Source organism: Nannobrachium achirus, assembly GCF_963921795.1.
Source record: "Nannobrachium achirus genome assembly, chromosome: 20".
Taxonomy (NCBI): Eukaryota; Metazoa; Chordata; class Actinopteri; order Myctophiformes; family Myctophidae; genus Nannobrachium; species Nannobrachium achirus.
This window is the reverse complement of record NC_137827.1, coordinates 26,128,981-26,145,892: the sequence shown is the minus strand read 5'-3', so window position 1 is coordinate 26,145,892 and position 16,912 is coordinate 26,128,981. Positions and strand designations below refer to the sequence as shown.

At 42.3% G+C, this 16,912-nt stretch overlaps 2 protein-coding genes across 3 annotated transcripts in view; one reads left to right on the top strand and one right to left on the bottom strand.

Moving 5' to 3' along the window:
* The window catches only part of LOC308306307 (sorting nexin-14-like), a 450,899-nt gene that overhangs the window by 129,648 nt on the left and 304,339 nt on the right, over nucleotides 1–16,912 (top strand). The gene's annotated exons all lie outside the window — the stretch shown is intronic.
* myo6b (myosin VIb) overlaps nucleotides 1–16,912 on the bottom strand; it is a 63,081-nt gene that overhangs the window by 7,407 nt on the left and 38,762 nt on the right. The window contains exons 20-29 of one of the 2 annotated variants that reach the window (XM_080750444.1): nucleotides 16,419–16,512; nucleotides 13,993–14,123; nucleotides 13,216–13,293; nucleotides 12,612–12,741; nucleotides 11,121–11,211; nucleotides 9,156–9,306; nucleotides 6,307–6,515; nucleotides 5,804–5,882; nucleotides 4,273–4,436; nucleotides 3,559–3,606 (exon numbers count right to left, since the gene is read on the bottom strand). In XM_080750444.1, the coding sequence (XP_080606570.1) occupies nucleotides 3,559–3,606; nucleotides 4,273–4,436; nucleotides 5,804–5,882; nucleotides 6,307–6,515; nucleotides 9,156–9,306; nucleotides 11,121–11,211; nucleotides 12,612–12,741; nucleotides 13,216–13,293; nucleotides 13,993–14,123; nucleotides 16,419–16,512 (1,175 nt within the window). The remainder of the gene's footprint in view (nucleotides 1–3,558; nucleotides 3,607–4,272; nucleotides 4,437–5,803; nucleotides 5,883–6,306; nucleotides 6,516–9,155; nucleotides 9,307–11,120; nucleotides 11,212–12,611; nucleotides 12,742–13,215; nucleotides 13,294–13,992; nucleotides 14,124–16,418; nucleotides 16,513–16,912) is intronic. The other variant, XM_080750445.1, reaches the window with a different exon arrangement.

Genomic DNA, 16,912 nt, shown 5'->3' with positions numbered 1-16,912 from the left:
TCTCTTGGCGACGTGTTGTGAGCTATTGTGCGGCTATTTTCTCTATGATTTGGGTCCCGGGGAGACGTCACATTTTTCTTTTGGTTCTTGAGCTCAAAAGTTTGGGAACCACTGCTCTACATGAACACTTATAGTCCGTGTTTTCCACTACAAGGACCTGGGTAGAGAGGTGTGAAAGTGGTACTAAAAAGTATCCAATCTGAAAAACGGAAAATGTAGATATTGTTATGTGGTGTGGTGTAGTGTTGTGTAGGGTGGTGCTAAAGCTGCAGTCGAAAAGGGGCATAGAGTCTAAACTAGGCCTCCTTGGCATCAGTGTCTACTTAGCAAACCGCTCCAGAGTGTCTCAGCTCCACCCCTGCTGTTCCACAACTGCTAAATCTCAATAATGGACAGGACTTTCTGTAAGTGGGATCTCTGGATCCCCAGGGGTCCTTGAGAGGGTTCTTTGGAGTACCCAGCTAAATGACTGAGAGTTGGGAACCAAATGGAGTTAAAGGACCCTTTAATATAAGTCTGTAACTATGAAAGTGTACAAATAGTTGTTTGTACGCTGTCAAAGTTATGGGGGTCCGTGGCCTAATGCATACCAAGCTGGTGGTCCTTTAAATTAAAATGTTTGAGAACTGTCACCGTCCGCTCCTCAGCCCATTGACTATAACTGTGTTTTTAAGTTTTGGGACATTCAGGCCAGCGTGCTGGCAAGCACCATCGGGTACAGAAGATAAGATTTGTATAAGATGGCTGCAGAACTTGAAAAAAAAAAACTGAAAAATTACCTCAAGAGGCTTGCAAGAGACATGAAACCATGTGACTTCCAAAGGGAATGAATTGGATTCCACCCCCCCCCCTCATTCCCCTAGGACAAGGAAAGGGCATATAGTGTGAATGCAGCCTAGGGAGGAACCGTGGACACTGAGCGAAACCTCTCTGCTGCTTAAGCTCTCTGCAGGAAGGAGAGCAGGGTTTGTGTATGCATTTCTTTGTATACGTGTGTGTGTGTGCGTGTGTGCGTGTGTGTGTGCGTGTGTGCGTGCGTGCGTGCGTGCGTGCGTGCGTGCGAGAGAGAGAGAGAGAGAGAGAGAGAGAGAGAGAGAGAAATGCCCGGTCTGCACATCAGTAATGTCTGTTCTTCTATTCTGCAGGACTATTTCCCTGTGTTTAAGTCCTGTTCCAGCTGTTCCATACTGCAGCGCTTGCTGAGTACCCTGTGTCAGCATATTCAATGGAGAGAGAGACACATACAGTGTGTGGTCCCTCTGGATGAGAGGGCTAACATTGCTGAGATTAAGGGCCATAAGTCCAAATGTCATTTGGTACCCACTGGAACTGGAGATTGGACTCGTCGCCGCTCTAGGGGAATATGAGCCGGCTTTACACAGAGAGTGCGGCTGTGCAAATGCCACTGATATTGATCAAAGTCAAATCACAGGGGCGATCACTTAGTTAGGATCAAAGAGGTGCTTCATTAATAAATAGGTATGCTTCAAATGTGATGACTTGACAAAAACAATTCCCTTATCTTTGTCACATGAGAGTCACAATTATGTAGGTTCATTTAGTTTGTGGTGAGTGTCAATTAGTGATGAGCTTTGATATGCTGCAAAATCTTACATTTGCCACAGCATTCTCTATAGATATATTAGAGAATATTTCTCCTATAGAACACTACTGGCTTTACACTAAAAGTATAAGCCTGATGAAACACCCATCCAATTCATGCAGGAATGAACTCAACCTCAAGTGTGTATACCGTTGCGTACATTTTAGACTGAAATGTTAATATGCTTCTACATATCATTTCTCGCGGCGTGCATATTTGCTGCAGCAGGTTGATGATGACTGTGTCTGCTCTGACATTGAGGAGAGGGCCCACAGCTCTGAGCTGCAAAGCTGCTAATCCTCCCCTCCAGGTGGGATGCATAGGCTACCTGCCAGTAGCAGGTGTCCATCAATGTCATGGGATGAAGTGACCATCAACAGTCATCACAGCTACTGCTAATAATTAGAGGGTACTGATATAGCTACTGATAGCACTTCTAGAGCAGCCGAATGAATTTGATCCCCAAAATGTTTGACATGTTATATTTTTGATGATCTTTGGTAATATTTAGCTCACCAGATTCCAACCGTCTTTTACATGCCAAATAGGGTGTAATCTTTAAACTTCCCCATCATTTATTTTCCTATTCATGTGTAGCTTGGGCTTGTATCTTTTACCTTTTAATTTTTTTATGCGATGTGAAACTACAAAACATTACACTTGGTACAGAACAGGTGACGCGTGGAGGTATTTTTGTATCAAATTCTAGATTTCTAATAGCTACTGTGAAACATTTAAACAAATTAATTAATGTTAAACAAATGTGGCTAATATTGCAAAACTAAAGTACAAGCAATGGTAATAGGAGACAGAGCCAAACCCTCAACCACTTTGCACCCTATTATATACAGCACTTGGTTGTACAATGGTATCATGCGGCGAAAATAGCCGATCTACAAACTCACAACGCATCGCAATGCAACGAGTTGTGAGCTTCTATTATGTAATTGACATGACCAAAATAGGCCAGGTTGAAAATGGTTAAACTTGTGCTGTTTACCAGCACAGCAAATAACATATTCAACAGTTTGAGCCTTGAAGATTGCAGAGACAATTATGGAATCAAATATAGAATACTGCAGAAGCCCCATTTTATGATTTGCCATGTCGTCTTCTGTTTTGAAACATTCAGTTAGCAGGGCACATTGATTCATGCTGCAGGGAGGAGCGCACATGTGTCCCAGATTTGACTCCTGATGATCTTGTGTAGATTTCTCAAAACTCAAAAGAATCACAGCCATTGTTTATGGTTGCTTTGCATTGCAGGTGTAATCCTGGGATACGGACAGATTCGCTACTTAGATTGGGATCAACTATGAGTGATCATTGTTTTCATTAGGTAAAGCGTGGAGAAGGGCGGTTATAGGAAGTAGGGCTGTCACGATATGACATTTTACATGACGATTAATTGTCACTCAAATAATTGGTGATTAACGATTTAATTTTGTTTTTGTCGTTGATAATTACATTTCTGTTTGGAATTTAGGCTTTGAAGTTGCATATGGTAGATATGACACATAACCTAAATATACAAAGAAATTACTGACATATCTGACAACTTACTACTTAAAATAGCTTTGATAGTGGAAATAGCCGATCTACAAGCTATAAATAGCCGATCTACAAGCTCACAACGCGGCGCGATGCGACGCGTTGTGAGCTTGTAGATCTGCTATTTCCACTATTTTTTACATTTTAAAAAAAATATATGAACATTTTTCAACATGGAAACGATTATGACGATTATGAAAAATAATCACGATTATTTCAAAAAATCACGATTAGACGATTATGTAGCAATTGTGACAGCCCTAATTGCAGGTGTGATCCTGGGATGCGGACAGATTTGCTACTTAGATTGGGATCAACTATGGGGGGTAGGGGTGAGTGATCACTGTTTGCATTAGGTAAAGCGTGGAGAGGGGCGGTTATAGGAAGCAGTAGTTATGTCTTACATGGCTCTTGATGAGGATGCAGAGATAGGCAGAGCTGTGAACTCATTGCTGGGAGAGAACAACAGGAAAGATGTAGGTTACACATGCAGGCAGAGATTAAAATAACGTTGTTTACCCCTGAGGTACAATATTCAGTCATTGTGCAATGTATCTACTACTGTACATACAGTATGTGCAGTATACTGTTTACCGCTCAAACATGCACACATGCATTGCATTATGCACAAATCCATGCATATTATTTTGTTTGTGTGCACTGTGCTATATGTTGATTTTGACATGTGTGCTGTACATGTAGTTTGTACAGTACCATAACATATTCATAAACGGTGGAATGGTATTAAGAATGTCAGTTGTGGTTTTGAATGCACTGTATGCGCCTATATTATGTTTGTGGCCACGGTACTATAATGTGCAAAGTTGTGTGTTATACTGTACTTGTATCTCCACACGTATTCTTTAATTTATGTCCTGTTTCATAATTCATCATATGAGAGTGGCGTGCAAAAGTAGTGACAACAGCATTTTATTTATCTATAAAAAAGATTTAACAAGAACTAAAACAAACTAAAAATGTTGATCTATTGAAAGTGGATGAAAGAAAATAGTAACAGTTTTCCGCCCGACAGCGCCGATATTCATGAGCAGACTGTGGATTGGTATGAATAATGTGAGTTGTGGTTTGTACTGTGTGTGTGTGTGATGGTAGTGCACCTGCGCAGGCCTGCCGCATCAAGCTGTCCGTCTTCAGTGATGAGCTCAGCCTCGCTCTGGGCGATCCTCATGGCCAGCTCTCTGTCTCTCCTCTCCTGTTCCAGCATGGTCGTGCGCTGGACCTCCTCCTCACGCTCCAAAGCCAGCTGGACCTCCATCTCAGCCTGAAGAAAGCACACACATGAAATGATTCATGTTTTCCTTAAATCTACATGCTGTTTACTTACTAAGCACTGGCTGTGTGCGAAGGCCTGGTTAGGGTACGTAGGTTGTAGGCCTATTATCATTATTGTCTATTTGGTGACATACTCTGACAGTGCAAACGACTAAGCAAACATTCTACACAATGAACAAAACCACTAACAACACAGTTACAAGATGGCTAATAATGTACAGAGGCTTCTTGAAAATCAAAACATGTCCCATACAGAAGAGAGAAATGAATTAATGCACACTAATAATGCAGTTTATTGATTCTTTTTTTTCCCAGAAAATATACCCTGCAATGATTGTTAATTGAAATTGAAAATATCAATTGAAATGAGAAAGGTCTGTTTACTCCGAATAATCTTCCCAGATGCGTTTTTGGTCAAAACAAGCTTTTTTCTACAGACCCAACTAAAGACTGGATGATCATCATGGACACATGATTTTATTTTTCCAGTGGAAAGAAGAGACAGAGATATCATTGAGGTTAGGAGAGATGACAGTTGAGAGAATAGGGGAGTAGGCAGAGGGAGAAAATATAATGCTGGGCATAGACTGCAGCCTAAAGTTGAAAAGGGAAAAGGAGTCATAGAAAGAGTAAGCAATAACTCACTACATCCATGGTATATTGTGTTTAACTGTTTCATATCTAAGAGGTGTTGTTCAACTGACAACCACCTTAGCTCACCATATAACATGGCCTGGAATGAGTAATTTATCAAATGTTTACCAAATATGTCAATAGGAAAGTTATTGACACATCCCAATTAAAACAGTTTCAACCTGTAGGCCCTCCTGAGTCCTGACTGCCTGCATAAACAATCATTGTGTCTTGTGACATTTGTATAGTTTTTAAACAAAATGTTTTTCTTAACTGTGTGATACTGAGTGACAACTGTACACATGCATTAGACTTCATTGCCAGTGGCACAAAGTAAGGAAAGGACAGTAACGTGACGATCCAAATGCATGTGAAAGATAAAGAGATGGATGATAGTCCCACAGTGGGGTATAAGGCTTCTTATAGGAAGGAGTCAGCAGGAAGTGGAATTTTAGAATCATCAATCATGATCAGTGGGTGACAGCCCACCAGCCCACCCGCCAATCCTCTGCCCAAGTCTGACTCAGCTGTTGCTGTGGGAGACAGCAAAATCACTTTGACTGAACGGTAGAAGATGACCCATGACATCAGGGTCAATGGTCGAGTATTGTACATTTCTATACAGTGCACTCAAGGCCTTCAAACTGTATATTCAGGTTGCACCGAAAACATGCTCCTTTTTCCCCATGCAAAAAATATACTGTAAGTATTGTAAGTACAAACCTGCAGCATCTTCTCCTCTTGCTCTCTCTTCTTCCTCTCCTCTTCCTCCTGCTTCCTCTTCAGCTCCATATCTGCTTTCCTGAGGTAAGGACAGCAGATACAAACAGTTAGCTTCATTTGACTGCCTTTGGTAGAACATTGGGTTGTATACTGTAGCTATCTGGGCATCATAACCTGGGCATCATATACTGTAAGACCAAAATGTGGCAATCATCTTTATCTGTGGTTTCTGTGCTCTGTGATTGAGGAACTGGGAGAAGTGATTCTATTCACTCATTGCATGGCAAAACGGGTCTAAAAAAATCATGTGGATTCTGTCAATACAGTATATAAAATCATAGTCCTACTTTCTGTTTCAGGTAGCTATGACCAAATTGTTTTTTCCAAAGTCCAAAACTTTAAACCAAAACCATTTGCAAAATGCAAGTATTTATTTTTGAACCCATTTAACCAATGAATCGCTACAAACATCAATCAATCATCAATGGCCCTTCTTCACTCACATCCTTCTGTCATCTTGCTCCTGTTGGCGGCGATGTTCCTCCTCCTCCCTCCTCTTCTTCTCTCTGTCCATCTCGTCCTCAATGTGCCTCAGTCTCTCCCTCTCGTCCTGCTCCTGTTTCTTCTTCTTGATGGAGGAGAGGAGCTGCTCTGAGCGCTTCACCAGCCCCTGGTACTCTGCGTCAATCTCCTTTCTGCTCATTATTGTGGCCTAAAGGTCAAGAGATGGGAATGGCCAGCATGTCAGAGGTGGTATTATTATTACTATTCATGGACTTATTTTATATTCTATACCCCTAGGGGGCCCTCCAAATCTTTGTGTAATAGAACTTTTTTTCTCCTTTTTTAGATTAACCACTTGAACCCTAGACTAGTGTCCATATTCTGAGAACTTTAGCCAAAAATAGAAGATCTACAAGCTCACAACGCCTTGCACTGCGAGACGTTGTGAACTTGTAGATCGGAAATTTTTGGCAAAGAGGTTTGGTGTAGAGGGGAAAAGAGCAGACTAAGTACAGAGTGAAAGGTCAAGTTTATTAAGTATTGACGGCTAAAATGGTTAATCTAACATATAATTAGAGAGAGAGGTCAGTCAGTCAGTCAGTCAGTCAGTCAGTAGGTCACAAAATGCACAAAATGCATTATCTATTCACTCGCTTCAGCGACTGATCTCAAATTTAACATGGCATTGGTCATTAGCATTATACACACAATGACAGAGCCCGAATTTCATTTTTCCCAAATTCTAGCGATTTATTAGCGTTTCTTCACTCTACAGCTCTACAGCCTGTTGTCAGGGTTACGGTCCATTCCTCCAGGCCATGGGATCTGTAGCCCCGGGCCCACACACACCTCTCTCACAGTTAGGAATGTTGCAGTCTCTCTCTCTCTCTCTCTCTCTCTCTCTCTCTCTCTCTCTCTCTCTCTCTCTCTCTCTCTCTCCATGGGTCACGCATGCAACGGGTGATGTGTGTCTCATCTTCCAACGGGTATAGAAAACTTATGTGGAGCAAATACATCCTCATACTTCTATTCACCTAATTTTGCTGTTAAATTATTTGTATCCATCATAAATATACACTCCTCCATGGGCTGCTCCTTACATTATGATGCTCCCACATATTCTCACGCACGCACCATGCAGTTACAGTTACTTTCCCCAAAACCCACACTCTGCACATATTTTGCAGCACATATATTCGAACGGGTAAGGTCTAGTTATATGAAAACACAAATTGACATGAATCCAAAATACACTGATGATTGTGCTGTCAAATGATTAAGCTATATGGAATCTATGAAAAGGTTGTGGGGGTCCCTGCTTTATCTCTCTCTCAACTAAGGGGTCCTTGGCCTGAAAACGTTGAAGACCCCTGTTCTATACCCAGCTGTTAACCTCTGAGCTAATACAGTACCTAGGCTCAAGTGTGTTCTCTAGATTGCACCAGTTTTTCCTCAATGCATTTTAAATACAGGCAGCAAAGGCCTTAAAAAAGCCTTTTGGATATGTCAAATGTCTAACCTTTTGCTACCGGCAGTTTTTCTTTCCCAATTTAGTTGGTTTGGGGAGACAACAACTTGTCTCTGCTCCCTAACAGTCGCTAGTGCAGTGTCAAACAATGCACTCACCTGCCGGCTTCCCACCATTGAACACAACCAATTGTGTTCACTGGAGAGTCTGGCCAAGCCAGAGACACAGTAGACATCTGGGAACTCAGATTGGAGACACAGAGGGAGAATCGAACCCCAGTCTTGATGGCAGAGGGCGGGAAATGTATCTCTGCGGCACCCGGTCACCCTTCTATCTGAATTTATTATGTCATCTCTAATTGCCACCAACTCTCAGGTAGCAGACATGTTGTCTGACGGTTCACCGCCCAGTGACAGGCACTGTGTACCACCGCCACCAATGCAGGATTCCCTCGTCAAACATTTGTTCAGGGTGAGAAGGTGGAGGTCACCCTACTGTGAGGAGTCATTAGAATAAGCCTCTAACAGCAACACGGAAAAGGAAAATGACAACGTCTTATCCCTGAGGTTTAGAGGTCTGAACGACAGCCACTGACATCTCATGTATTATTCAGTCAGTGAAACCACACCAGGGGGAATATTTAAGGACATTAGAGTCTACACAGAGGCTGTTAATAGGCTAAGAGGTGAGGAGGCTGATTGGGAGAGCCAGGAAGCAAAGGAAGGAACTTTTACCTCTCTCACCATACCTGACAGCACATAGTCTCAGCCACTGACAGCAAACATCTTCAGACAAGAAAAACTATTAGGGAATGAATGCCTCACCATCTGCATAACTATGGATCCTCTGTTCTCACCTTGAGGGTGTAATACATTTGGTGCTTATTGCACAGGGAGAGCTGGGCTTTGACTAAGCAAAACAGCCTCCCTAAATAACAATACTGGAGATGAAGTCATTGTCTCCATAATTAAAAATAAAGGGGGTGGGGGTGAGTGACAACACTGAGTTGGAGAGAAACAAATGAGTTCTTCTCTCAAGAGCAAACTGATGTCCTTGTTTATGCAGGAATCAACAACTAATCTACGGCACTTCAAACAGACCACCAAGAGCAGATTACTTTTTTTGTCAGAGTACCCGTTGTACTCGTCTATCTGTGCCTGTGTTAAGTGGTTAAGGATTTGAAACAGAGTATTGCTACTCTGTGCCTGTGTTAAGTGGTTAAGGATTTGAAACAGAGTATTGCTAAAAAAGAACATATTATCCTCCAAAAACTTTGAAAACCCAGTAAACTTGGGAACATGTTTCAAATTGACTTCCAGTCAATGGAAATGGTGACTGTCTATGGAGCTGGCTAGGTCCTGGATCAGTTTGAACACTCACCTTAATCTTGGCCAGTAGAGAGTCTATGGAGGTGGCCAGGTCCTTGATCTGTTTGGCCATCTCCTGCTTGTCCTCTTTCAGCCCGATCACCACCTCGTTGAACCTCTCCATCCGATTCTTCAGGTTCCCAACCTTCACCATGCCATCAATGCTGTGAGAGGAGACACATAGAATCAACATGTATTTTTAGATGAACTACAGTACAGTTACTGATTTTAAGCATACAGTATAAGGCATTTTGGAATAAAAATGCGCACGCACGCACGCACGCACGCACGCACGCACACACACACACACACACACACACACACACACACACACACACACACACACACACACACACACACACACACACACACACACACACACACACAGACACACAGACACACAGACACACCTGCACAAAGCCCACTCCAATAATCTTAAAGATCATCATTTCGATGGATGCAGTTTTACAGACCAAAGTAATACAGTAGTTACTCCGATGAGATTTTTTATTGATTTGAACTCCTACATGTGGAATACCCTTCAAACCCCATCAGGTGTGAATGTGATTGTACAGATAATTCACAAAAGGAAAGAAAATAATCCTAACAAGAAATCTTAATAATATTGGTAGTAGTAGTAGTAGTAGTAGGAGTAGTTGTACTGTAATTACCACTAATTACCCCTAATCTCCTCTCCCTAGCCTCTACTCTGTGGCCCAAGCCCACAGAACCCAGACATAGAGCTGAAGCCAAATGGATTGGACATGCTGGCCGCTTTGAGGTACTGCAGCTTTAGGCAGATGGGGCCAGAAACATGGACGCGCATCTTGGCTCTGCCCCCTCCAGACAAGTTAAGCTCCTCTGTTCATCTCCGGAGCGGAGCGCACCACACCCATAAACCAGGAAATATATAAACAACTGAATGTCTGTCTGTCTGTACAATGTCTGTCTGATATACACACATGCTGACATCATTGATACCAAATTTGGAGATGACTGACATCACAGATACGTCTGGGTTTTTTCTCCACTTTCTCATCTCCTGCGTTTGTTTGAGTTTTGAGTTTGAGGGCTGTATTTTGATTGTCTTAAGTACCAGCTCTTATGCCTTAACCTAAAGGCCTGTTCATACTGTCTCCGACGAGGGAACATAGGGTCGAGGGAACATAGGCATGACCCCTCTCCGACCACCGAACTTTTCGTCGGAGAGTTCCAACTTTCCAACATGCAGCTTTCCGAACTCTAATTCGGGGTAATGCTTTTCAGAAGATGAGAGTGACTTCATTTTGTAGTTGAAACGGACCTTTCAGATGAAAAGTTTGGTGGTCAGAGACAGTATGGACAGACCTTTAAGTTAAGCTGGTACTTAAGACAATCAAAATAGAGCCCTGAGTTTGACCTGCACTTGGGTCCTTGGGAGAAAGAGTGACCTTATTATGTTGAGGTAGATTATGCCTACTTGCCTAGAGATGCCAAAATGTAAAAAGTTGAAAACTATTTTCAATGTAGAAAACAGTTAGAGGACCCCTTCTTCACAGATCTTAATAAAAAGTTGATGCCAATCCTCCTGGCATGCATATATATTGAGCTTGAGTGCCCTTCCTTGGGGGAGAACACAAAAAATGAGAGAGGGAGAGAGAGAGAGAGAGAGAGAGAGAGAGAGAGAGAGAGAGAGAGAGAGAGAGAGAAAAAGAGAGAGTGGCATCAAGGGGATGAGAACCCATTTGCTATTCTAAGGTAATCTGACAGCTTCTGAAACAAAATTTAAATAACCTTTTTTAGGTAAAAAAAAAGGTTAAATGCCCGATTCAAAAATGTTCATGAATCTTGATGCCTCTGCTTTTGAAGCCCAGTCCTGGCATGCATATATATTGACGTTGAGTGCCCACAGGGGAAGAACATACAGTAACAATGAGAGAGAGAGAGAGAGAGAGAGAGATGGAGACAAGGAGAGAAGCGGAGAGACAGAGACACTCACCGGGGCTTATGCTTCCTCTTACACAGCCACATACGGACCGTTTTCTGGATCTTGATACAGGCCATAGCTCTGTATATCATCTTGTGTCTCACTGTTGAAGGTTTTTGAGAAGACATAGATTCAATGGTACAGTATAAGCAGCAAAAAAAATAATAACAAAAGCTAACAAAATAAGGTTGGTTGCTAATGTTCATAATAAACCTTTATGTTTGCTGCCCAGCTAACTAGAGATGATCTTGATTAACTAATCTAACCCATTAAAACCAGGAAAGCATCTGTGTCATTTTATATTTTATATTTGTTATATTTGTCATGTGACAAAGGAGGCTACTTGCTATATGGGGCTTTCAAGGGGGATATGGGGATGATCTTGACGTCATTATCAGGACATCGTATGGACTTTTTTTGTTTGACAGGATTATTGTTATTGTTTGTAATGTTAGTTGAAATATGAGCATGTAATAGGTTATATTCTGGGACATATCTGACTAGTTGTGATATTTATCTGGCCTCGATCGGACACTCTCTGATTAATCCAGGACGTCCGTTTTCGCGGGCAGGATTTATGTTGGTTGAAATCAGGTGATAATCTAGGCCAGATCTGACTAGTCATGGTTCGACTTGATCTGGCCCCAATCGAGACGTCACTGATTGGTCCAGGTCCCGACTGTGCTTGCTGGGAAGTAATGACATAACCTGAGGTGAAATGTGCAGGAGGCAGTCTTCTGCTCTAAAGGTAATGTAATATCAACTAATGCTCTGACATAAATAAACAGGAGCCAGGCTGCTCTTTGGATTAATGGGGAAAATCGATACCAATTGGCAGACACTATAATGGTTCAAGGGATTGCTTTTAGAGTCACATTCTATATTATTACTACTGATTGCCTTGTGCTTTTACAGTTTGGAGCAAATAGATAGTGGGTAAACTTGTATGATGATGTATGATCCATTAGTGTTCTGTTACAAACCCCATTAATGCCATTATAAGAAAAATCATCTCTAATTCCTTCTTTGAAAAACTGAAATGACTGAACTTACAAACTAAGTTTGCATTGCAGTTATGGTAACAGGTAGGTATGGGACGATATGAAAATGTAATGTCACGATTATTGTAACCAAAATAATAGCGATTTACGATATTATCGCGATAATCAAAATATCACCAACATCCCTTATCTAAGGGCGGAACAACGTAGAACGGCTTTTTTTTGGCAAAGAGATTTGGTAGAGAGTGAAAAAAAAGACTGCATGAAGTACGTTATTTACAGGTCAGTTTTACCAATTATAGAGGGTTTAGTGATATGCAGCTCTGCAAATAAAAGATGGATTTATCCCAGTGCATGACGGAGGACAATTTCACGATAAATTAAATCTCCACAATACGATTATCGTGAGGGTTTCTTTTATCACACTAAACGATAATATCGATTATCATCCCATCCCTAGAAAGGGGTGTGAGCCACCACCAGGGCGGCGATGTTGACTTACGTTTTATGACAGAGAGAGTACACCACTGGATCTTCTTCCAGCGACTGTGCACCAGCCACTGGTTGACCTTCTTCAGCAGCTCTGCCAGATGCTCTGGATCTGACTTCATGATCTGATCAAACTCTGCAAACTGACACACGCACGCACGCACGCACGCACGCACGCACGCACACACACACACACACACACACACACACACACACACACACACACACACACACACACACACACACACACACACAAAATAATTAAAAAATGTTTTACTTAAGTAAAAGTATCAATACTGCAGTATAGAAATACTCTGTTACAACAAAAAAAGTCAGGAATTCAAAATGTATTCTTGAGTAAAAGTACAAAAGTGTTGACATCAAAATGTACTTAAAGTACCAAAAGTAAAAGTACTCATTATACAGAATGTCCAATTTTAAGTTTTCAAATGTAAAGAATCTTTTGAAAATAGACGATCTACAAGCTCACAATGCATCGCATTGCGACGCATTGTTAGCTTGTAAAAGTAAAATATTTCCCAATAGGGTACATTCATTGGCCTTGTATGATGATTTGCAAGTGAAAAGCAAGACTGATGGGGCTGGCTTATCTGTACCTTTCCAGGACGGAAGAACACTCTGGTCAGTCCAAACTTGTAGTCATTAACGTTGAGCTTCAGGGCTTTGAACAAAGCCTAGAGAAGAGCAAACGCATAGACAACATAAATACACCATTTACATAGCACATATACGTACCATGACCCACAATACCATACCATGACACAGCAATACCATACCATGATGGCATAGCAATATCATGCTAATCATCTAGAGCAGTGGTTCTCAACCTGTGGGTCGGGACCCCCTGGGGTGGGGTGGGGGGGGGGTAATTTTGATTTTGGGGGGGTCCTCAGATGATTAACTTAATGTGCAACGTTGTTTATTCACTCAACAGTAAACAAACCAACATAAAGTTTAAGTGTATATAATTATAGGGTATAATATTAGAGGCAAAAACTGTGAAAATAGCCGATCTACATGCTCACAACGCCTCGCAACTCGAGGCGTTGTGAGCTTGTAAATCTGCTATTTTCACAATAGAACCGTGTTGTACAAAATGTAATGCCTCAACTCTTACAACTCCAAGTGCTCGTCAGGGTGGGGGGGTCCCCAGTTAAAATATAATGATTTTGGGGGTCGCAGCCTGAAAAGGTTGAGAACCACTGCTCTAGAGTTTATGTTTAAACACAAGCTACATATAGTAGATCAATGCGGGAAAGGACTTTCCACAGTACCAAATTACTCAACTAAACCCATGTGCTGGAAATGTGCAAATTAAGCTGGGTATAGATGAAATGATGCACAATGGAAGGCGGGTGGTTCGGGAGGCCCACCTTGCAGAAGAAGCGAGGGTCGAGTCGTGTGAGCTTGGCGGGCATGTACTTCTTGTACATGTTGTAGAGCTCGTGGAAGGGGGCTCTGGAGGGGAAGCCTCCTTGCATCAGGTCCAAGACAGACACCATCCCTAACCAACACAAACACATGGAAACAGGCTGAAATTCATTGTCATTGTCTGGTGGAAACCGACCTGGCTGTGTGGTGCTCTGAGCACAACCTGGAGCTCAACCCACTCAAAACGGTTGAGATGGTCGTAGGACTTCCGTAAATCCCCTCCCCCACTTGCACCTCTGATAATAAATAGCGCGGTGGTCAAGGAAGTGGAAGCCTTTAAATTCCTCGGCACCACAATCACCAACGACCTCAAGTGGGAGACGAACACCTGCTCCATTATTAAAAGGGCCCACAGTGGGATGTTTTTCCTAAGACAGCTAAGGAAACTCAACATCTCCCGTTCAGTCCTGACTCAATTCTACAGAGCCACCACCGAGAGTATTCTCTCCTCGTCCATCACTGTGTGGTTTGGCTCTGTCTCTGCCCTTGCAGAAATACAGACTGCAAAGGATTGTTCGAACAGCGGAGAAGCTGACGGGACAGAAGCAGCTTTCTGTCAGTGAGCTGTACGATGCCAGGGTCAGGAAGCGGGCAGGGAGGATCTTCTCTGACCCCTCCCACCCTGGAAATGGTCTCTTCAAAAAGCTCCCCTCAGGAAGACGCTTCCGAGCTATAGGGACCAAAAAAAAACCTGAGTTTTTTCCAGAGGGCCGTGTCCCTCCTGAATAAGGACCTCTCCACCACTCCCCGTTGATCACGTTAGCTAGTTTTTATTCTACTGATTTTTAAAGACTTTAATGATGTTTTACGTATAGTTTTTATTATGGGTTATATCATGTCTTGAGTGTCTTGTCTTAAATGTGTTCTGTCTCTGTCTGTGTGTTTTTATCTGTGCTGTAACACCACAACAAATTCCTGTGTGTCCTTGTGACGCATTTGGCAATAAAGGGTTTCTGATTCTGATTCTGTATGTCCAAAACCGCTCCTTTTTTATTATTATTTTAAAAACGAGTTAAAGTAGTGAAAATAGCCAATCTACAAGCACACAACGCCTCGCACCGCTAGGCGTTGTGGAGTAAAAGTAGGCTAATAGTTGTCTCTGAGATGTAGTGGAATAGAACTAAAAGTACAGAAAATTTGAAATACTCCAATAAAGTAAAAGTACCTCATAATTGTACTTGAGTAGAGTACTTGAGCAGACTAGAGCCCTGCGTGTGAGTGTTTTCTTAATCCCGTTCCACCTGGATTTCTGACCATTACCGGCCCCACCCGCAAGTTTGTGTGTTCCACTTCCACCCACACCTGGGAGACTTTATCTTTGACTCCCTGTTCCCGCCTGCAGCAAACTTTAAAACCGCTCGCTTGTGTGTGTGTGTGTGTGTGTGTGTGTGTGTGTGTGTGTGTGTGTGTGTGTGTGTGTGTGTGTGTGTGTGTGTGTGTGTGTGTGTGTGTGTGTGTGTGTGTGCGTGCGTCAGAGAGAGTACGTCACAGGCAGACCTTGTTCCCGATAGAAGACACACAATGGGGTGGAAAACAAAGCTGCGCTTAATAATTACCTGCCTAATTAACTGGACCAAGACATCAGAGACACATTAGGTAAGTATGTTAAAAACACCCAGAAAGAAAATGTGCCAGTGGCCTTGGCAGCATTGCCATTTGTGATGGGTGGTCATAACAGTTCGCATTTGATTTAGCAATGTAAATGTTTCCCATGTCAATAAGACAACTTTTAATTGAATTGAATGGGATTGAAAGAAAGAAAGGGATTTGATCATTTCAGCACCGTGGACAGAGACACAATGGGGACAGCCAGCTGGAAATAAGTATTAGTAGATGGACAGGGGGGTCCGCGCATAGGGTAGATTTTTTTTCCCGCCACCTGTTTTTTCTGGTTTTGTGATGAAATGTGATGAGTCATCACTTTTCACAGTTTTGTGAGGTCCATTTTTTGCCCAAGGAATGTTTTTCATGCAAAACAAATGCTTGCAATGGATTCAGAATCATGGAAAACCCCTAGTTAGACCCCTCACATGCTACTTAAAGAAGGTTTTTTGGGGGGTCTTTTTTCCTGTATAGTAAGTGAATGGGTAGGTGCAAGAAATCATTAAAAATGAACCCCATGAGAACATATTTCAGCTTGGTACCTGGCAGAATCTTAAAATATACCCTTCAAGGATTAAGAAAAAACAGGTGGCGAAAAGAAATCCACCCTATGTGCGCCTACCCCCCTGTCCATCTAGACTATATCTCCTGCCACACCATACTCTAGGGACATTGGGTGCCCACTATATCTATCCTGGGCACTATAGGGATGATGCGCAGTGTCACAGATGCCACATGCGCTTAATCTCTGCCACATGCCACATACCTGAGCACTGCAGTTGAGACAGGATCTGGGCTCCTTCAAACTGGTGACTGACCATTTTCAGGTTGGGTTTCACGCAGCGGATGAAACTTGCGCCCTTTAAACACAGATGAATAACGATCACAACATGCATCTTATTGTCTTACTCTTAATAAAGCCTCTTGTATTACAATGTTCATTCATGCTGTATCTTGATCTGTAATCTCTGTAGCCCAGGGGTTCCCAAACTCTTTTGTCTCAGGGCACCCCATAAATATTGTTTTAATTCGAGGCACCCCTGCATTATAATTGTCACTCCCAGCACCTTATATTTATAGCATATCGTCGTTGTCGGGTGGAAACCTTGTATGTCCAAAACCGTTCGTTTTGTATTTATCATCTATAAAATGTACTAAATCGCGAGGCATTGTGTGCTTGTAGATCGGCTGTTTTCACTAGTTTTGTGCGACAGTCTTGTAAGATGAAGCAGGGCTTTGCTTTACCAAAAGACTTGGAGA